We start from the raw sequence: 22,748 nt of genomic DNA, 5'->3' as shown, positions 1-22,748 counted from the left end.
TGTCACAGCATCAGCAGACAAGCAAAGAGCCACTGATGTCATCTACCTGGACTTCAGTAAGGCCTTCTACATAACATCCCGCAACATCCTTCTCTCCAAATTGGAAAGATACAGATCCAATGGGTGGGCTGTTCCGTGGACAGAGAACCAGATGCAGGATCAAGTCCAGAGAGCAGTGGTCAGTTGCTCCATGTCCGAATGGCGATGGGTGACGAGCGGTGTCCCAAAGGGGTCCGTGCTGGGGCTGGGACTCTTCCATATCTTCATCAGTGACATCAGCGGCAGGGTCGAGCCACCCTCAGAAAATTTTCTGACGACACCAAGCTGTGGGGAGCAGCGACACTGCAGAGGGACGGGCTGCCAGCCAGAGGGACCCAGATGGGCGCGAGCAGCGGGCACAGACAAACCTCACCAGGCTCAACAAATCCAGGTGCAGCGTCTTGCACCTGGGACAAGAGAACCTCTGCTACCAATACGTGCTGGGGGATGAAAGGACTGAGCATAGGCCTGTCCCAAAACACCTAGGACAGCAAGCTGGACGTGAGCAGCAAAGCGCCCTCCCAGCCCAGAAAACCAGCTGCATCCTGGGCTGCATCAAAAGATGCGTGGTCAGCAGGTGAAGAGAAGTGATCCTGCCCCTCTGCTCTACGCTGGTGAGACCTCACCTGCAGTGCTGTGTCTGGATGTGGATGTCCGCAGTGCAGGACAGACATGGGTCCAGATGGGGCACCTGCAGTGCTGTGTCTGGATGTGGATGTCCGCAGTGCAGGACAGACATGGGTCCAGATGGGGCCTGTCAATGGAATCCTGTAAATTATAAAGTTCTGTTGCAGTTGAGATCAGCCATTCAGTCAGAAGGGACGTCGGGATCAGGAGTGCACCTGCTGTCAGATACCATCGTGACGTCAGGACTGCTAATGTTTGACTGGCAGCAGATGGCCAGGACAGTCTTAACGCTGGCACAATGTACAGCATGGGAGCAACAGGTGAGGACTCAGGCAGACGATTATTATACAGGCACAGATGGCTATTGCTAAAGACAGAATGGCTGCTAAGCCTTTGCCTGTATGGCACCAAATAATGGAGGGACTTAAACAAATTCGACAAAGAAGAATTTCTTCAGACTATTCCCCTTCGCTCTCCCTCCCACCCCCGCCGCTGCCCCCCGCTGCAGAAAGCAGCCCTGGTCCGGATTTGATCCGCAGCTCTGACCCCACCCCTGACCACAAAGAGGAGAAATTGCAACCTTCACCATCGCTGCTGCCCTCGGCTTTGCCCTGACGCTCATCCCACTCCTGCCTTCAGCTCCGTCCGCGTCGCTCGCCGTTCTCTCTCCCTCCACTCCACCCCCAACGCTCGCTGCGCCGTCCCCGCCCTCCGCCCTGTCCATGTCGCCTGCTGTTGCATCTCAGCAGCCCACATGTCACTTGGTTGAAAACAATAACGGACCTGCAAGTACTTCTAAGACTACATTAACTTTCCTCCAAGAATGGGGGGTTAGACATCTTACAGGCATTCCTCATTCTCCCACTGGACAAGCTATCATTGAGCATACTCATCTAACATTGAAATCTATTCTTAATAAACAAAAAGGGGAATACGGGAGACACCCCACAAGAAAGATTATGGACTGACCCTACGTGGATTCCAGCACGATACATTCGGCCTCATCTCAAGACAGAAAATAGCATCCAGCCTTTACAATGACTGGGATTGTGTGCTTCTTATTTATTGGTATTGCTTTGTAACTTGTTATATTGCAAATAAGTAGCAGTAGTAGTGGTATGATATAGTGGGTGATTTTCCTGTGTTATCAATATAGTCTCAAGAATTAGAGTTATTAGGCGTTATCTAGTTTGTTGTGTTCTTCTTTTATTTTAGTAGTAGATTGAATGTGAATTAAACAGGATTTAATATTACCAGTGCGGGAATATCTCTTTTGATGTATTAGTAACGCTCCAGTTATGATGCTGTCAACCTATCAATTAGTTTTTCTTGATTTGCAAAGACAAAACTGGAAAGAAGTCCTAGGCAAAGGTGCACGCTAAGAGAGCTAGCCTTGATAGCTCATTGTGTTTTGCAAGCAGGTGTTCCGCTTGGGCTCTGTGTCACGCACTGGCCATGCAGATGCGGCTTACAAATGGAAAATACCTATTGGACCCTGAGAAGAATAAAGCGGGAGAGAATCTGTGATGGGTGAGAGAGGAAAGTGCACCTTGAAGCAGGGGACGCCCTGCTGGCACTGCCTATCACATTCACCACCACCATGTGTTTGTTCTTTTTATTAGTTTAACTGTACTTCTTGTCATTATGCTATGTTTGTCTTTCTAACATTTCGAGTATTGTCAACCGAGGCCTTGATCGAGCTATAATGATTATGTCATTAATATAATTAGTGTTACGATTCTGCACAACGACAGCCGTAGACAAGGACTAACCTTTTTCAACGGATCCAGCATATCTGCACCTCAACACACTATTCTTGTACTAATGACTACGAGAAATAACAGTAGAAAGTAGGGGACACGATAGCTTGGCATAGAGAGGGGGGAGATGTGGGCGGTACTCAGTGTGGGTGGTACGTGGGCTAAGGTGGGTGGCAGTTACTGGGGGGGTTCTGGGTGGTGCTTAATGGGTCACGAGCTCACAGGGCGGTCACGTGTCACGGTATACAGGCAGTTGTTGCACAGCACTAAATTCAGCACTTGAGCCACATCCTATGGCGTGCGTCTCTCATGTCCCTGTGCTGGATGGGGGTGCAGACAGACGGGCGCTGATAAGGTGTTGTGGACTGGGCTGTAATTGCATGGGGGTCTGCAACAACAGGGCAAGATTTCTCACCTGCTTGTCAAGCAACAACAAAGCACACAATCTCCTTTTGTGTCCCACAGCTCATTATTCCTTTATTTAAACCTCCTGTGTTGTCAGTCCTAGTTATGTTTTTGCATACCTACAGGGATGCTGAGAGAGAAATGACTGAGGTGCCACCAGCGGGGGGAGAATGCTTCTTGGCAGCTTTTTGCCTTGTGTTTGACTACAGATACTTTAAAAAAAAAATGAAATGTTTAAAAACATAGTAAAAATTCTATCTGACTCTTAACAAGTGGGTATAATGTTCGTGCTCGTGCTTTTCTGCATAGTGGGAGGTGTAATCCACTTAATGTCACACAGCAGACAACCTTTATGTTCACATCTGTTTTACACACAGCGGCAGCAGAGGTTCTCAGAGATGCTTGAGCCTCGTGTTTCATTTCTGAAGGAAGTTTTTTAATAATGAAGGGGAGAAATTGATCGGTGGATCCACAGAAGGGGGAAAACTAGCAGGTACATTGCAGGAATTCAGACAGGCAGACAGATGTCTGCAGCTCATGCAGGTAAAACCTGCATGTGGTAGACTCAAGTGGTGTTGAGGCTCCCATCAGTTCAGTTGTATTTCTCCAAACCACATAAATCTTACTGTCTGTTGGAAAAGAAGGAAACTTCATTGTTAATAGAAGCTCTACAAAGGTACTGCTAAGAAAAAAAAAAAGAGGGAAAAGTTATATTGGTAATTCAAAGTCGTTGCAGCAGCAGTCGCTCTTGATAATCCAGAGACTACATCTGAACAGCCTCTCATTTCTCCCTGTGGTTCAGACTAAACTGTTCATTACAATTTTTTGTGCATTATTAAAAAAAAAAAGAGAGAGAGAAATGGTAGCTCTTCACATTCTGTAGCAAAACACCTGAGTGGGGGGTAAACACAGGTTAAACCAAGTTCTTTAATTTGAAGGGCAGCTGCCCAAAAGCACACTGGAGCTCTGCATAGGTTTGTTTGGCCATATTCCCCATCATGTAAAGACAATTTGAGCCTTGTTTTTTTTCAACTCAGAGGTTTGCCAGGCAAATTGAACCTTAAAAAGCCCCTTAGCCAGGGGCTGAACATTTAATCTTAAATTCTGAGTCTTGATTTAAACCTTAGGAGGGAAATGTCCTGCAACTCCTTGCTCACAGAGATGGATGTGCTTTGTGGCTTTCGCCACCAGGGAGGAAAACAGCTCAAAGCCTCAAACGCACACTGATTTTTGGCAAATTGGAGCCATCAAGAACAAAGTGCCTGGGTGGGTGCTGGGGATAAATGAGGAAACCTTAAAAAAAGGTGGCTCCTGCCACTCCTCTGTGCATGTGCTGAAGTTTCTCCATCCCGTGCTTTGCCTCCCACCCTGCTGCTCCTCTGGGGAATAGGGGCCACTCTGAAGTCTAAGCTTACAGTAGATGTGAAGTAGAATGTCATGCTTTGCTTTGAGATTTGCTAGGCTTGAAGTCTTTCAGCTTTTATTACAGTGTTCTATGAATTACTGAAAACCACTCTAGTGTGGTTGCATGTGTTTCAAATTATGTAAAATTGTAAATGTAATTACAGAATTCCAATATACCCTGAAGATGATCTCCAGTTTGGTCCATCTCTCGTTAGGTCTGTAATTTCTTACACCTCCTCTTGATAAAAATATTCTTCTAAGTATTTTTCAGTTTCCCATACCAGCAAGGTAAATAAATTTAAGACAGACTGTTATCACTAATAGAGAAAGCCATTAGTTCTAATGCCTGTTCCAGACAGCTGAGCACACTGAGACAGAGCATTGGTCAAAAAGAGGTGTTTAAGGCTCTGCATAAGCCAGGCTCCACCCCTTCTGGTCACAGCTGAATTGCTTTCATCTGTGCTTCCTCACCTGACTCAGCGCTCGCCTCAAGTGATCAGTCAGAGGTTCAGGCCATATTCAATAGTTCCCATTCATCTGGTTAAGTTACGGTTCTGGGAGAAGAACAAAATTAATAACATACCAATGTTATAGCAGTCCACTGCTATAAAATGTAACAAGGCAGGATCCACTCAAACCTGACAGCAGAAGGTGTAGAAATAAGGGAAAGAATCTTCTTTTCCCATTTTCTCCACAATAATCTTTCCAGCTGTAACACCAACTGTAACATATGAGTACTGGGTTCTAGGTTTTCAGGGGCAGGGAGTAGAAGATTATTTCATTGCCAAGTTGGGGTCCTACCCAATTATCAGTGCCCATAATTTGAATCCTGATCAAGGAGGCCCATGTCAGTAGCATCTTCAGGGCACTGGGTCTGCTATCTCTGAGCTTTCATTAAGGTCTCACAGGGTTTCACAGTCTCTTTCTCCACACCTGCACGGTCTGAGAGTCTGCCTTCAGAGCAGCCTTAAGACTATTATTAGAGCATTCACTAAGGCCTGCCCCTGTTGGACTATCTAGCAGGTGGAATTACTGCTCAAACTGTTTTCTTCTGCCCGGTGTTGTGTCATTGTACCAGTGAAATGAGACCATTGATCACTCTCGATGACTTGAGGTGCTCCATAGGTGGCCATCAACTCTCAACTCATCTGAGAAGCAAAGAAGAGTTTTTGCTTTCCCATTGGAACTAAGCACTGCAAACTCAGATCAGGATCTCTCAGTCTCTGAATGAGGATCTTAAGTGATGACAGCTTACAAAAAATAATGTCCATCACTTACTGCATCATTATCTTTGAGTCCTGCTCCTTAGCAAAATTTGTACTTCACGTCAGCTTCAAAATCCAAGCAATTTATTAGACTGGGTACATACCTGCCACCAGGATCCACAGGTGACATTTAGATGTGCAGAGACACTACCACCTACACCAGAGAAAGAGAGGGATTATTCTAAGTTTCATTTCCTGAGGCAGAAGATTTCTGTGATCAACATATTGAAATTCCAGGCCAGCCTGAAACATAGAGAATCTTCTCAATTCAAATGGGAATGCTACATAAAGGTTAAGTAAAGCTTATTTTCAAATCTCCTTTTAGTCTTAGAAGATCACAGATTCAAACCCCAGTCTTTTGTCTCCAAGAATAGGGCTGTCTGATACAGTCTGGTGAAACTCCTTGCTCAGACTCTGGTGTCCCATGGAACTACACATTTTTGCATATCTTCGTGAATGCAAAAAAATCCCACATGCTACTGAAGTAAAGCTGGCTGACTTTGCTGGCTGCTTGGAAGGTCATCAATTCTCTTCCAACCTAAGCATCACTTGGTTTCAACCAGTATACTAATTCTAAGAAGGAAATGCACCAGTTACTTTCTTTCTAGCTTAATCTCTGCTTATTTTCCTCTGAGACTAAATCGTAACAGAAAATTAAATTCCAACTACAAAATGAGCAGGATTCTTAGTCCTAGGTATGATTTTCTTGGAAAAGCAGACTATTGGGAAAAGGCAGATTCACACAGTATTAAAAAACTACTAAATCCCACTAACATAAAGTATAGGTGATGTCAAAGATCCAACAGTTACTATTCTGGCTGCCTATTAATGCACAGAGCAGTTAAAAACTGGGCACTGCGGCTGCTTTTTCCATTACGAACACTAGAATTGTTTCTGAAGACTTAGAGATAAATGCACCAAATTAGTGAAATCTTTTTGCACACGCAGTTTCAAACTATCTGTCCTATCAACTATATAAAAAAACAGTGCAATATCCTACTTCAGAGAAGACACACAAACACACAAAAAGATTAAACAACACCCTACCCTCCAGCTCATGCAAGAAAATCCCCTAATCTTTGAATCTTACATTTCTTACGCTCTTTGAAAAGTACACTCTAGATTTTATTTTAAATGTGAACAGAATCCATTAAGTATGACCTTTTTTTAAAGAACTCAAAATGCACACCTACTAGCATGATGTATCAGCTTGAAAGTTTCTTCTCCATCTATTTCCTAGGCCAATCTTTGGAGGGCTCATGCCTTTAAGATGACTAGTTGATCAGTTGAACTTAGTTTGAAACAGATGTCAAGAACTCATAGGAAACACAGCAATAGCTGTTAAAGGAATAGGTTTGCAAAAAAAGCATGGATTTATTTTAATGCAGTTTCCAAATAAATATTTTGCTATTACATTTAAAGTAAAATGAGAAGAAAACTTAATGCAAAATATCAGTAATTGGAAAATTATTTGATTTTAGCCACACAAAATGAGTCGATGAATCTGATGAATCTTTTGGTTCAAATGAATGATCATTTTTGTTTATTACAGGTTTTTGTGGACCAAAACATTTTAATACAGAAATCCTTAGAACACATTTCACACTTCTTTTACAAAGAGTGATTTTCCATTAGCATCCAGAAATTGAAAGAATATATTTGGAAAAATACATACAAACTTACGACATTAATCGTAATTATACCATGTAAGGTAATTTTTTTTAAAAGCCAGTGTTTTTACCCATTGTGAAAGGGTGTGAACACAAAACAGTATATCTACACTTGTTATTTATGTACTTACATATAAACATTTTTAAGTGCTTTGATTCAGACCTGGTCATTAAACAGCAGACCAGAATATTAAAAGAGAGAATCTATCTAGGATATGGAATATCATTCCTTTGACATTCCAGCTATTTGCCTGCACACTGCATAATAAAATGAGCAATTACTTGTAACAGACTTTATTTGCTTATAATGGAAGGGCTTTTGACTGGAATTTATTTTGTGAAATGAAAAAGAAATTATAATACAAACAAGAAATTTGTTTTATTTTGGGCATATGACATTTATTCAAATTGTTAATTGGGATAGCTTTATAGAATAAGACTTCTGAGTAGATTTTTCTTCTCTTTCCTCCTATGTCTGTTCCAAGTTATGTTCAGACCTCTTTGATATCCATATTTCAATTCCCACTCTTCACAGGACAAAAAACAAATCATGTACAAAATTACCCTCTAAAAGGCACCTCAATCAACATCACACCTTAATATTTATTTGAAGGATGTCACTTGCATAGATTAAAGTGAGAGCAGGGAGTACATAGTGAATTCAAGTCATCAGCTATAATAATAATAAAAGAGAAAAATAAATAAGTTTGGTATATGAAAGTTTCTTCCCTTATAACCAATCATTTTCCTCTCACAGACTTTCTGTAAAGTAAGATCTGTATTCCTTCCAGAGTTTGTTTGTAAGCCATACAATTTCAGTATGCTCAAATACATTTCCTAAGCTATTTTATAATGCAGCAATACTTTTTCCCATGTTGCACTGGACACATTAATTGTTCTTTGCCGAGACAATATTTCCAGTTCTTGATAACGTTGTTTTGCACTGACTTCCAGAAGAGCTTGTCGCTTGGTTACACATCCACGTTCCGTTTCTTTGCCAATGGTCTTACATCTGTGTTACAAGGTTCACAGATGAAAACCACAAGAGTTCTGCACAGAAACTCAAGAGATAACACCTTACTCATGGATAATGCTACACTGTGTATATATACACTTACATACAGTTTTGCAAAACTTGGTTTACCAACTAGCTTTACCTATGGGAAAGTAACTTTACCTCTCTTGCAGCCAAGGGGCCCACTTACCTGTGGACTACCTTAATCCTGAGAAATGCCTGTGAATTCTATGGTTATGATACCCGACAACAGTGAAGTCTTTGCACCAGGAACACCGATGACCAACCTCAGAAGCACTGACTTTTGACAGAAGAAAGCAGTTGTTTGTTCACAGAAGCATAATCTCTGTCCCAGCATCTCACAGGTTCCATTTATGCAGGTCTGAAATTTTGACGTGGTTTCTTTTTTCATCCTTCTTTCTTAGTTTGTTGGTTTTTTTCCTTGAAGAAGGAAATGCTAAAAATAAAGCCACTGGGAACAACTTACACTAGAATATCACTTCTCTTACTGCACCATACTACCAGCATTATCATGGCACATGTCAATATGACTGGAATCAAGATCAGAGTTACGAGAATTTCATCTGGCGGATCTTCCCAGTGAATGTTGTCCAAAGTACAGTTTGAAAAGTACTGTTTATGAATTCCCGTGATAAAGCTCTCTGCAAGGGGGTTTGGCCAGAAGCAACCTGCATTGTTGGCTTCACGTTCTGTGCACTGGGTAAAGTTATTATAATACCTAGGAAAAGAAGAAAATGAAGTTTCAATTGAACATGTACGTATGTTACTCACACAGAAACAAAAAATGAGTGCTGTGTAGTCAGTGGTTTACAGGCTGGTTCAGCCTGCTTCTGTGACTAATGGGGCAGGGGGACCCATGAACCCATGCCCTGGGAAAGGGAAAAAGGGGAAAGGGTAGGGAGATGAGCCTAAAAACAAAACAGTGTCAGTGATCTGAGGAGGATAGCTAATTTACTAGAAAATATATCCACATGAAAGATAGCACGATATGATACAATATAATGCAATTCAATTGGAATTGAAGCTAAAAAATCAAATAAAATGAGAGAAAGTGTCCAAAAACCAAAGATCTTACTCTACTGCCAAAAGTGAGATGAGCACATGCACTGCTGGAATGAACAGAAAGGGAAAAAGAGACGTCTCATGAGCTGCAAAGTTTTTATCTTTCCCTCTGAATGGGAAACAGAATTGCAAAGTCCCCTGGAGCATGCGGTTCTTCTTCTCTCCTCAGAAGCAGGTAGTCAGAAATCCCGACAGAACTGGAGCACTGACTCTTTAACTCCCAGTCCACTACATGGTGTTACGATGTGGAGTACTGATAACAAAAATCATAAAACCGTGATGTATGGGAACTGCTGAATCAGAGCCTGAACCACTGATTGATCACCTAGGGAAAAGAACAGGGTCAGCCCTGCGAGCACAGGTGAAGGCAATTTGGCTGTGTGACTGGAAGGGGGGTTGAGCCTGGGCGCATCTCTCAGACCCCATTTAAGGGATGATTGCAACTGAGTATCATATAAAGATGTAAACACAAATGAACCAAATATTTTGAGCAAAATATGGATAATCAACACCTCATCCACCACTGGGCATGAGGCTTTGGCAACAGTGATGATGCAATACTGGAACTGAGACACAGCATGCATTGCTGTGTAAAAACTTCAGTTCTGTTGCACTCCTAGGCAGCAAGAAGATTATGGGAGAATAAATACAAGGAAGTCCACTTTTAACAACCTTAGTCTTCGACAACCTTCTCAATTCCAGTAAATGCAGAAAAGGAAGTCTTCCCTATTTATGAATGTTCTCAATAGTCATTGAAGACTGGGAGTCCCTCATAATGATGAAAACCTTATTTCAACACAGCCAGTGCCGAAATTCATTTGGCTGTGGATCAGAAAAGTCAAACTCTCTGAAAAAAATGGGAGAAAAATAATAATTATAAGGAACAATAAGCCTAAATGAGTAATCAGATGGGTTTTGTGGTGTTATCACAAGCCAAAGAAAGTCAGGAAGTGAATGAATTATCGGGGAGGAGATTGGAAATTTAGATGGCAAAATTTCTGGTCAGTTCACAAATGGGGGAAGATAAAGGAAGATGAATTATTCTCTTGTATTTTTTTCTATTTCTTTCAGTTCTATGTGATTGAAACTCACTTCCAATGGAAATAAACTTCTGATTATTGACTCTTTCTGTCACTATATACCGCAGAGGACAAATGCAGATTCAATTCTTTCCTGTGAAGTAGTAGAGAGAGATTCAGTGTCTGAGTCAAGTCTGAAGACTGTCTCAAGCCTGTCTATCAGGAGAAATACCTGCTTGCCCATACTACAAGAGAATGGGTTAGGAATACAGGCTGCAGTGTAATATTCTTAGAGCTGCGTTCCAGGTTAAAAGGCTTCGCAGGAAGCTCCTTCTGCGACATTATTGCAGTTCTCATTCTTGGTGAGCTCGAGTTGATACCAGAATGATCTCACGAGTCCAATCTCTGATGTTCTGTCACACAGATGCATACATAAACAATGTATGTATATTTTAAGCAAAGCAATGAGGAAGGAAGTTTTTGTGACAAGGTCAGCGGCCACAGTCAAAAACAGGAAATAAGCTTAAAATAAAACATGAATACTAGGTGTTTGCTGTTGTCACAGTGCCGTTCTTCTCTGCAACCCCACTACATTCATTCTCTTTGTTGTGGGACTAAATTAGAATCTAAAGCTGTCTAGTGAGTGTGGAAGAGACAGCCCAAGGGGACCTGAAGAAAAATACATCTGAGGGCATGTCTACCAGATCAACAGACTGCAGAGCTGAGGTGCCAGAGGTAGCACTGAACTGCCCAGAGGTCAGTGTTCTGTCTAGAACGGATGCCAGACCGGGCTCCAGAGTGAGTCAGGCTCTGCTCCAGCCCTGCTCTGTGCCATACTCTGGTGAGCAAGCTGTCCCACTAATGTTACTTCAGCTCTTTGCTGCCACTTCAGTATACCTATCTGCTTGTGTGGAGTACAAATTATAAGGTCCTACAGAAAGCTCACTACGCCTTCAAGAGATGTTAGCTTTTTATGTAATGTTGGAAGGTATAACCAAAATATTTCCTGCCAATTTTGCATTTCAAGTCCAAACACAGCCAGAAAAGTCTGGTTAAACTGTACTAGAAGGTCATATAAAAAATTATAGGGAGTTATATTGTATTGAAAGGCTGGATCAAAATACAATATAAATGTTATACTACGTTTGAATTCCTCATAGCTTTCCCTTTATCCCTTCAATCAAAACAAAGAAATTAGCTACTTTTCCTATGGAATTGTAATAACATAAGAAAAAACACACCTGAGAACTATGTGTCTGGCAGGAAAGTTCAATTCACTCAAATATTGAGTCAGTTTAATATCTCAGAGCTTATGCACTTCAGCAAGTATCTCGTATTTTAACAAAAAAAATCCTCCATGTGGTACTGCGTAGCAACTGCTTTAGAAGGGAACAACTGAGTTCTAATTACAATGGCATGTGTCTTCTGGATTTGATCGTTCTGCAAAAGTTTTTTTTAGTTATTGTTTTTTAAAGGGAGGCGGAGGTTAATAAACACTTAATGCAAAATCAACTTACCTGTGCTTAATTCCCTTATGTTTTAAGCAACTCCCTTAATTCAGATTGAAAAGGCTAGCTAGAACGACTAGTTTTTATTTTTTAAACTAAAGAATCCTATGACAAAGAAGTCCTGGCCTCTGCCTGTAAGTAATTCAACATAAATGCTTACAAATTACAGACTTTGTGATAGGAAAATACATATGTCATTTTCTATTTATTTCCAAAACAAGTAATTGGAGAGCAGTACAGTAATGTAAGTTCCAATACTTTACTTCTCAGACTATAAAGGAGTAATGGAAGGTTATTATTCTCCGTGCTGAACCACAGACTCTTTATCAGGGTCTGTGGTGACAGGACAAGGTGAAATGGTTTCACACTTAAAGAGTGGCAATTTAGGTTGGATGTAAGGAAAAAGCCTTTTACAGTGTGGGTGGTGAGGCACAGGAACAGGTCGTGCTGAGATGTGATGGGCGCCCTATCCCTCGAGACATTCAGGGCCTGTCTGGAGGGGGCTCTGAGCACCTGCTCAGCAATGGATGTCCCTGCTCACTGCAGGGGAGTTGGACTAGGTGACTGTTACAGGTCTCTTTCAACTCTAAGGATTCTATGATTCTTTGATTCCATTTTCAAATTCCTTCATCAAAACGGAAAGCACTGCTGCGCATTCTTTGCTGTTCAGAGCCCTGTGTTTAGTGAATGTATCAAAACACATACAATTATTTGCCATGTCTGCCTTCGCCATGCCCTGGTTTCAGCTGACACTTAATAATATACTGACAATTTGGTTCTTGCTGAGTAATGAGCACGTGCCCAGGGCCAATCCACAGGAAGAGCCGCCATCTTCAAGTCACAGGGATGGGCTGTGTTGCATGTTGCTTTGGGTTGCATGCAGCCTGCGGGCAGCAGGTTGTACATGCCTGAACTAGAGTCTCAATATAATTTGTCTAAACCTTTATTTCCTGTGCTGTTACGTGAACAAGTTATGGCAGGGCACGTTAGTTCTTCAAGGATGAGACCCAAAATGAAGAAGGCTGAACTACTATCTAGCTTTTGGAGGAAAAATACATGTTCAGAAGGAACAAAAAGTCTATTATTTTGATGTCCATCACAATAAAATACTGCTGGCAATGAGTTTTTCTGTATGAATGCATTCATGAATTTATAGTTGACCTTCAGGGATCATAGAAAACTAAACAATATTCCACCACATCTTCTAGGAAAAGTACTCCTTGACTTTTGTAAATATTAATGGCAGTGATCACTGTAGTGAACATGGATTGAATTAGAATTTGCCAAGTTGAGGCAAATCTTTTTGCAGGTTTGACACAACATATACTACTCTGCTGAATTAATTAACATGCACATTGGACACTGCACTTCAGTCTTATGATTGGACATTTCTTCACTGTAAAGATAAGGACATTTGTGGCTCACTGCTTTTAAACCACTGCTTGATTTTAAAAATAGAATTAAAACTTCAGTGCTAGAGCAGCTGATAGAGACCACACTTACAACCACAGCTCATTTCTGCCTAAGATCCCCAGACACAGCTAAGTTGCTTAACAAGTTTCTCAGTAAAAAACTTCCTCAAATTTGCAGTAGCAACCCTGTTATCTCAGTTCAGAATGAGCTTAACATGCAATATTGCAAATAGGACTGAGGACTTGGTACATCACTACTGAATAAAGTCTAATGCCTGCTCTCTGCTCTGGTCCAACACTAGCAGATACTGCAGTAACACTGACATTTGACAGAAAACGGATAACAGCCAGGGAGATAAGAAGGTCCATTTGTTATTCATTGAAATTTGAAAGAAAGCAGAATAATTTTTAAAACAGATTTTAATGTGACAGACCTTGTGGCCACTCCAACCCTTGCGACAAGGCCTTGCAGTTCAGCCAGAGAACAAACCAGCCAGTGTCATTCACCCCTAGACACAACAGGGAAAAATGGTTGCAAAAGTCAGATTGTTGAGTAAGGGAAGGAACTACTCCTGCTAAGATATAAGAAGGAAATGAAGATGAAGCAGATGAAAGAGGGCCATAACAAGAACGTGAGGAGGAAAAGGAAGAACTCACAGAGGCAACAGCTGTCTGACCCCTAACCATGGGTGACCTGTGAGATATATGCAAAGACTTGAGTCATCATCCAGGTCAACACATTGTTACCTCGATGCTGGGATAGTGGAGCTAATAACCTGAACTCAGTGGGTGCAGATGAGAGGGTCACTGCCTCCAGCCACATGGAAGACAAGGATAACAAAGTTTATTGAACTGTGTGGATTTAATAGCCTGGCACATCAGAACCACAGAAGTATACAGCTCTAGTGGACACTGGTGCACAGCGTGCTTTAAATCCATCAGTCTATGAAGTGGAAAATCCATTTGTCATTCTGGAGAGTCAGTGGGATCCCAAGAACTAAAGGTATTGGGAGCTGAAGTGAGTTTAACTGGGAATGAAGGGCAAAATCATTGTGACTGGCACAGAGGTTTCCTGCATCCTTGGCATAGACTACTTCATCAGAGAGTATTTCAGGGACCCAGAATGAAACTGGAGGGCTTTTGGTAACATTGCCTTGGAGACATAAGACACGAAGCAGCTGACTGCTTTGCTCGGTCTCTCAGAGGATCCTCCTGTTGGAGAGTTGCTAGAAGAACTGCAGGTGCTGATCACTACCAGAACAATGCACACCAGTGGCAATATCTCACAAACTGAGATTCCTTGATTCCCATCCATAAACTTATTATGCAAATGGAGAACCAAGAAATAATCTGCAGGACTCATTCATCCTTTAGTAGTCCCATATGGCCAGTGTGAAAGATATTATCTGAGAGTAGAGGCTAACAATGGGCCACCATTGTCACATCACTGAATTGTGCCACTGAGTGCCAGTCACGCTCATCTTTCTATCTGAACTGGAATCAAAGGCAGCTAAATGGTACGCTACACTGATGCCTTTTTTTTTCTTCCCATCCCTTTGTTATCTGAGTGCAGACCACGGCTGGCTTTCATTTGGAGGAGCATCCAGTACACCTGGAATCATCTGCTTCCCAGGGTTGAAACCTAGGCCTACAGTTTGCCATGGGCTGATCCAGACTGTACCAGAATAGAGAACTGCAGGAACACCTGGAATTCCTTGATGATATCAACCTGTGAGGCAACACAGCAGAGGAAGTTTTTGGGAAAGGGAAGAAAATAATCAAAATCCTTCTGAAGACCAGCTTAGCCATAAAACAAGTAAGGTCAAGAGACCTGCACAGGAAATACAGTTCTTAGGAATAAAATAGCAAGATGGACATCATCAGATCCCTATGGATGTGATCAATAAAATATAATCTCTCCACCAACCAGATCATAGCTGTTAATCATTAATGACTACAGATAAATATGCTTCTAGCAAGAGGAGGTGAAAACCTTGCTTTTTTCTGCCTAAACATCTACTCTTCTTCAAGTTACTATAGCCTTGTAAAGTACTGCCACTGCAGGCTCCGCTTCACATAAATTATGGAAATAATTATACAACTAGAAAGTTGTCCAAAGCCAGAAAGGGAAATCAGCATTACACTGAATGTAGTGTGAGCCCAACAGCTGTCTTGTATGAGGATCTCTAACACACAACCTTGTCCCTTTCTCTCAGATAATTTGCCAGAGGAAGTACGTGATTACCCCTCTGTGCCTTAAAACACAGCTGTGAAATGTGTCGCCTGCGTAATTAATTGCAAAAGATACACCAATCAGTGAGGCAATGTAGTTCAGATCTACTCCCCTAAAAAAAGCCTTTCATCTTGAAATCAGACGAGGAGAGAATTCTCACAGTTTACATGAGAATAATGATATCTACCAAAGGTAGCAAACAGAACTAACGGGATGTTTTACCTTGGTTTTGTGAAATTAATATGTGAGGATGGTTTGATGGCAGTGGTTGCACTTCTTAAATTCTCAAGGTGTCCATTAGAGATTTTTGATGAAATGTTGTTCTTCCTGTGCTTCATCCTTAACAACAGTTGTTCCTACATGGACATACTGCCAAATGACAGTGAAGCAAGGGATATCTTCCTCTGGTAAGACTGGTCTTACAGAAGTCTAGTAAAGAGATAAGATCAATCTTCTTTTTTCAGATGAATCCAACTGCAACTCCGCACATTTCACAGGTAGTTTATTTGTACCAACTGAAAACGGAGTCTCAAAAATACTAAAAAAATGATTTTTTTAGAAATCTTAAGGCTTGTTTTTTGCTGTTCACAGGTCTGTGTTTAGCCAACACATCAAAGTGCACAAAATTATTCACCATAACTTGAACTTGCCATAATTTAAGTTTCATTTTGAATGCTGTTATTGTTTGAAACATTGTACAGGTAAGTTGATTTTCACTCTGAAGATGGTGGTTTAACTCATTTAAATAAGTGGCCAAATCCAGAAGAAAAAAAATGCTAAACCTGTGAGCCAATTTTTATCCTCAAGTTCTGGTCAATTATTTTTTTTATTCCATAAACAACTTGACTTCACTTCATACATTATAAAATCTTTTTACCATTTTACCCAGCTTAAGAACCTTACTTCAGAAATGTAAATGATGTCTGTAAGGATTAGCCTTGAGTGACTGCAAATGTGGAAGAGGGAGGTGATCATCCCCCTCTGCTCGGCTCTTGTGAGGCCCCATCTGCAGTACTGCATCCAGGCCTGGAGACCCCAGAACAAGACAGACACAGAGCTCTTGGAATGAGTCCAGTGGAGGGCACTAAGATGCTCAGAGGGCTGGAGCACCTCTCCTATGAGGAAAGGTTGAGGGAACTGGGCTTGTTTAGCGTGGAGAAGAGGAGGCTCCGGGGAGACCTCATGGTGGCCTTCCAGTACTGCCAACCAAGAGAACAGGCTGCCCAGAGTCACATCCACCCTGGCCTTGAATGCCTCCAGGGGTGGGGCACCCACAGTTCAAATGGAACTCTGGCTCTGCTACCACCCCCAGCCAAACCCTTCTTGAGTCACATGCACATCTAATTCAGCTGAAGGCTTGGATCAAATACACCCAGTGCTTGCGACTGTTTAACAACTATTTTTGCCTGTTGGAAGGCTTCTTGTTCTGTTCTACCCCAATCCCATACTTGGCCTTCTTTTTATTAGTCAATATAGAGGTTTCAGCAGTTGCGCTGAGGAAAAAAGGATTACCAGTATCCTAATATACTCAAAAGCTCCTTCAACTGCTTCAGTGTTGTGAGAACCAGGAATGCCGGTAAGACCTTGGTCTTACTCAAACAGACAACACCTCAGAATTTAACCCGTAGCCCCAGTCCTAGTGCTTTCTGTGGGCTTATAGCCCACCCTTTCTCCTGTAAGTAGGCAGTTAGTGAAGTTACTGCCTTCTCCAATGACTCCGTTAAGTTGGATAGTTAATGCAGTGGTACATTTGGCAGTAGACAGTTTGTTCCAAGTCACATGCCACCAGATTATGGAAAAAGGATGCATGTACCTTGATGCTGACTTGAGAAGTCCACTGCCTGCCCTCCTGTGCGAATGCAACCTTGTCTTGGGATTCATAAGCAACCGGAATGCTGAAAAATGCATTTGCTAGGTACAGAATGCAGTGATAAGTTTCTTTTTCTCTACTTAACGTATCCATGAGCGAGGCGACATTGGGTATGTCTGCATGGATTGGTGGTGTGACTTTATGCAGTTCTCTGTAGCCCAACACCATTTGCCACATACCATCCAACTTCCTGACTGGCCATTTGGGGGAGTTTTATGGGCTGTGATCTTGTAATCCTTGCTCTCTCCAGCTCCTGCACAGTCTTGGTGGTTTCTTTTTGCCCACCCAGGTGTCAATACTGTTTTGTATTTGTGATCTGGTGTGGTCACAGCAAACGAATGAGGTCAGGTTTTGTGTGGCCTTGTAAAATTGCCTGCACCACCTGGATGCTAATCCATCTTTCGCTTAGTCTGAACTCTTCCACACTGGTGTGGAGTCATACCCCACAAAATGTCTATTCCCAATGTATACTGTGGAATTGGGATGATAGACACCCTGCACTGCCAGGGTGGGAGACGCCCAACCCCAGCTTCAACAGTGTTTGGGTTACATGTCCCCCGAATCCACCTATCATTTTCTTGGTGCCTGAAAATTGATTTGGGTTGCCATACGCAATCAGTATTTTTGCTCTGGTATCCACTAGTGCCATAACCCGCTGAATATTATTTTGGTACCAATTAATCATTAATTTAACATAGGCCCTCTGGTCCCCTCTGCAGATCCTAGTCCAAAGGGATTTCTTTTCCCATAACATCATTAGCTCTGCAATACCCAAATACTTTTCCACTGCTGGCTCGGCCACGCCTACCCAGGCTGCCTGAGGAGGTTTAAGCTTTTTTGATGGGACTATGAAATCCTCTAGATTCCGTATTTCTCATGGAATCCGTCCTATGATTCTAACTGCTTTCCCTTTAGGGGAGGATTGAAATCTTTATTTGTCAAGTAATAGCCTCCACATTATAGTCGGACCTGATCAGGCAATCTGTCAATCCTTTTAAATTGAACTCTTGCTCTAATCAGGTCATTAAACATTTGCTTTCTTGAGAACCTAATGGGTCCAGATTGGAATCTTTCAGGGGCCAGTCTCCAAAGTCATGGTTGCAGACAGACCTCCAACCTCTCCACCACAATTTGGACCCTGTAGGCACCCTGTCTCCCACAGATCCCCAGTTAATTGGGCAGCCTGTTGTATTACAGCCTCCAAGGCCACTGGGGGGTTTACTATGGGTACCAAAGTACCATACTGGGATATGGGCTTTGTTGCAGGATGAGATCTCTCATTCCTGATGAAAATGTCATCAGATCCAGACTTTCAAAGGCATCCTCATAGACTGCCTCTTTCAAACCTAATTCTGTAATACAGTTTTGTAAGTCTTCCATAGATAAACCTGTGCTTAAAGATACATCATTTTTATTTGGGCACTTTACTCAGCATGCAGCCAATTAGCCATTGAATTAATGAACGATTTTCTTCATTATGTGGGACTGTTGTGTATAGACTTTTCCTGAGGGCAGGGTGAGCAATGGATGCCAGTTTTGAAATTTCTGGTCCATTTACTGCCATGCACTCGCCCCCCATGTCCCTCGACCGGAGCAGCCATGCTGCTATGCCTTCTCTCAGCTTTTGTCTAAACCTCTGCACCAGGTCCGCTAGTTTGGCTGCTGCGTGTGGGTGTGCCACTGCATGCAGTGCAATCCGGGTGGGGGGACACTGGTCAAGGGACACTTCTACTGATCTATCTTGCATCTTTTTTGGTTGGTTTTGTGGGTTTTTTTGTTTTTTTTTGCATCATGACAGGATGAATCTCAAAGGGATCCAGTTCACAGAGAGTCTCAAGATCCAACTTTTTAGTTCCCTCATTTATAGAGCCTATTTTATGCGCATTTCCTTGTTCAGGGTCCTTGGTACATTCTGAAAAGATATTTTAGACCTTTTGTAGGGGAATAACATGATTCAGTTTGTTTCCCATCAATACTGTGACCCGTCTTTCAAATTTTTCAACTCAGTCATGCAGAAGTTGATTTTCATCAGGCAGAGCCTCTTCAGACACGTTCAATTGATTTAAAGCCATCCACAGTGGCCGTGACATGATGGATATGGACAACTGTGGTTCTCTAGTAATCAGTGTATCTTTGCTAAGGCCACGAAAATATTCATCCAAAAGTCTCTGGCCCACACGGCTATTTCCTCCGTCCTACAAGAGGCTCTATTTTTCAATTATGGAAGCATATATATATATATATATATATATATATATATATATCCTGTGATATAGTGATCCTAAGAATCCCAGAATGTGTCCTGGCAAGACCTCATACAAAGTACGGCACATGATAACGCAAGGTGAGGCAAGTTAGAGCTTAACCAACCTTTTGACCAAAATGATTTCCTGGTTTCTGGGTTGGATAAGTTAAATAAGGTATTCATAAGGACAGCATATGTAGTAACTATATGCATTCTTGCTTGTTGTACGATTCAGTGTTGGGGATGTATCTCTAAATGTGAAGAGCCAAAGCTGGTGAGGATTAAGATATAAACATCATAATCCTCAAAAGAAAAGGAGGGAATTGATGTAAGCTGGTTTAGCAATGGGGATCAATACATACTAGCTTAAGGACCAAGACATTAGTTTAGCAAAAGGAATTGATGTGTGCTATTTCAACAAGATTTTCCAGTTTAGCTTTGCTTGGTATGTGAAGGCCTAAGAGACTTATTTGTATGAACAAGTCCTTGCTTCACTGAAGCCACAATATCCAGTTCTTATGTATGTGTTATGTACTGGGATCTTCGTATCCACCAGGTTCAAGGATACTTCTTGGTTTTCATATAGACTGTTTTGAGTTATAACGTACCAAGATAAGAACTCGCTCATTATGGCGTAACAATCAATGAAAATTCGCCAAATTAGGGAAAAAACACTGAAAATCAGCCAAAGGTCATAGTGAAGAAGCTCAAGATGGAATAAAGGGGATGAAGTACTGGGTCTTAAGACCACCAAAGAACTTTACAGCGCATGCTCAGAGGACATTAGCATATATTAATTAGTCCTTGGAAAAAGAATGAATATATATGTTATTTCCAGGAAATATATTGCATATGTGTGTTTTAACTGAATAAATGTAGCATCCAAATTCCAAGAAAGCGCACTTGATTTGCCAAGTCACCCAGTACAAATCGTGCATTAAAAACAATGCCTGCTCTCTAACACAATACTGGAGTTTGAGAGTTTTGTTCCCAGATTTTCCAATGACAGTACGATGCAGTGGCATTTCATATAACATGAGCTGCAGGTGGCTATTGCATAACCTTCTATTAATTTTCTAAGTCTCATTTGGGTATGCTTTTTTTACCAACCATAGCTGGGTGCCACAGGCATGGACACATATAGGTAGGTTGAAATGTTACATTAATCACTGTGTTTTACTTGCCAAGTGGCGCAAGTGCATGTGAAATGTAACACACACGGGTTTGATTTGACTGTATGTAAGCAGTTACAGAAGGTGGAGTTAGCAATGCCCTTCCCTCCACAGTGTTCCATTGCCACTTACACAGTCCGTGCTTGTGCCATGCACAATCAGTTAATGAAAAATATCACTGAAAAATCACTTAATAGCGTTAAACATTCTACAACCTCTTGGGGACACATTACTAGTTATTTAGGGCTTTGTGCAGCCTGCAGGCCACAGATTGGACACGTCTTGTCTAGATACAACCCATGAAACTTACTAGGACTCCAAAAATCTGAAAAGTGCACAAACACAAGTCAGGAACCGTGTAATTAACAGAGGCTATATCTTTACTGAGGCTGCTCCTGTCACTGGTTAACTCTTCACAGGGAATCTCAGTCTGAGACAGACAAGGATAAAGCAAGGACTTCCCACATGGTATGTGGGGGATGAAATGTTTTTACATAGCAGTAGTGTGTTGTGAAACCAAAGGGATAAAAGATAAGTTTCTGCTTGTGTTTAGGCCCAAAGATTATGTGTGCTAACAATTAGATGACAAAAAGAAAAATGGGAAATTGAGATCGAAGAAGAAAGGATAAGATGTTCTTGCAAAATAAAACCTGAGAATTGGTTAAACGAACTTAACGTGTGGATATATGGCAGGAGATGCTAGCTTGGCAACTGCTTTTAAATCTTCCTTCCTTGGCAAGACAGACATTGACAGGCTTTATCAACTACTTGTACATATTGCATATTTGACAGGACAGAGGGGGATGGACTTTGTCAAACATGACACAAAGATAACTCCAGTTGGTCAAAGCAACAAAATCTGAATCCAGATTACAAAGTATGTAATGAACAAAGGAAACCAAGGGGGAAGCTCCTAGGGGGGATGAGCACATGATAGATGTACCAACAAGAATGTGAACCCCAAATACCATAGCCAATGGGGAAAGGGCTCACTTGCAGTCAGGCCGTAGGGAATACAAACTGCTGTATCTTTCCAGCGTGCTGGTGCCTACAACCAGGACATCCACTTTTACAGAAGTGTAAAATAAATTGTGATTCATCACAAATTCTGCCTGAGCCTGGATTATTAAACACAAGCATTTCTCCCAGGTGCAAGAACACAAACCATGCAGAATGCATGTTTGAGAGACTAAGGACTCTATTCTCTCAGACAAATTCATGTCTACTTCCATAAGGAGGAAGAAAATGAGGAATATAGAATCTTCATCTTTTACTTAATTTTGAAGCCCATTCTAAGATTTCAACATCAGGATAGGTTTTCTACATGCACAAAATATATGGAAGTAGTTAAGACTGCAGAAGAGCAAGCATTAAAGACTTCAGAGCTACAGCAAAGCACAGACAATAATTGCAGAGCAGAAGTAACCCCAGATAGCATGACATTCAGCCTACCTCAAGCTGTTTGATAATACTGATACAAGAGACAGCACTCATGAGGACACTGTTATTTACTATTACTTATTTACTAACACTTTTAAAAGGTGTACAAGGAGAATGTGAAGCCTCAAAGGATCAAGATTTCTGGAGTCTGCTTAATGAAAACTGAACTTGTTACTCTGTTAACAGTAACTGCAGTACTGAAAATAACTCTCTCTTTGTGAAATCCCCATTAATTAAGCTTCTCTCACAACCTTTCCCTCAGTAAAAACAGTATATTTTACATGTTTTTGGTGAAAACTGTATGAACCTTATGTCTTAAGCTTATCACTTTTCTCTTCCAAATGTTGTTTAAGTCAGCTAAGGGGTTCAACTGCTAGTAAGAGGTACTGGCACACTGACACTCACGTGCACACACTGACTATGCTTATGTATGACTTACTTAGTTAGGAAACCAGGCAGTTGCCATAAACTGGCATGTTTTTCAGAGAAAACAGAGCTCTAGAAAAGCTCAGCCTTCAGGGATTACTCAGACTACAGAACACGAAGTCCACTAGAATCGGTAAGAAAGTAAGTATACGCTG

At 41.6% G+C, this 22,748-nt stretch overlaps 1 protein-coding gene across 14 annotated transcripts in view; it reads right to left on the bottom strand.

Annotated features, from left to right (window-relative positions):
• Positions 1–2,876: 2,876 nt before the first annotated feature.
• RAMP3 (receptor activity modifying protein 3) overlaps positions 2,877–22,748 on the bottom strand; it is a 46,653-nt gene continuing 26,781 nt past the window's right edge. For 9 of the 14 annotated variants that reach the window (XM_052697719.1, XM_052697724.1, XM_052697725.1 and 6 more), the window contains one exon: positions 6,951–8,924. In XM_052697719.1, coding sequence (XP_052553679.1) covers positions 8,669–8,924 — 256 coding nt within the window. In that variant the 3' untranslated portion in view covers positions 6,951–8,668. Of the gene's footprint in view, positions 3,461–4,706; positions 5,655–6,689; positions 6,839–6,950; positions 8,925–22,748 lie in introns of those variants that run through there. The other 5 variants (XR_008209996.1, XR_008209997.1, XR_008209998.1 and 2 more) reach the window with 5 other exon arrangements.

The sequence above is a fragment of the Tympanuchus pallidicinctus genome, unplaced genomic scaffold (assembly GCF_026119805.1).
Source record: "Tympanuchus pallidicinctus isolate F22 unplaced genomic scaffold, pur_lepc_1.0 scaffold31, whole genome shotgun sequence".
NCBI lineage: Eukaryota > Metazoa > Chordata > Aves > Galliformes > Phasianidae > Tympanuchus > Tympanuchus pallidicinctus.
The sequence above is the reverse complement of the archived record's forward strand: the minus strand, read 5'-3'. Positions and strand labels throughout refer to the sequence as shown.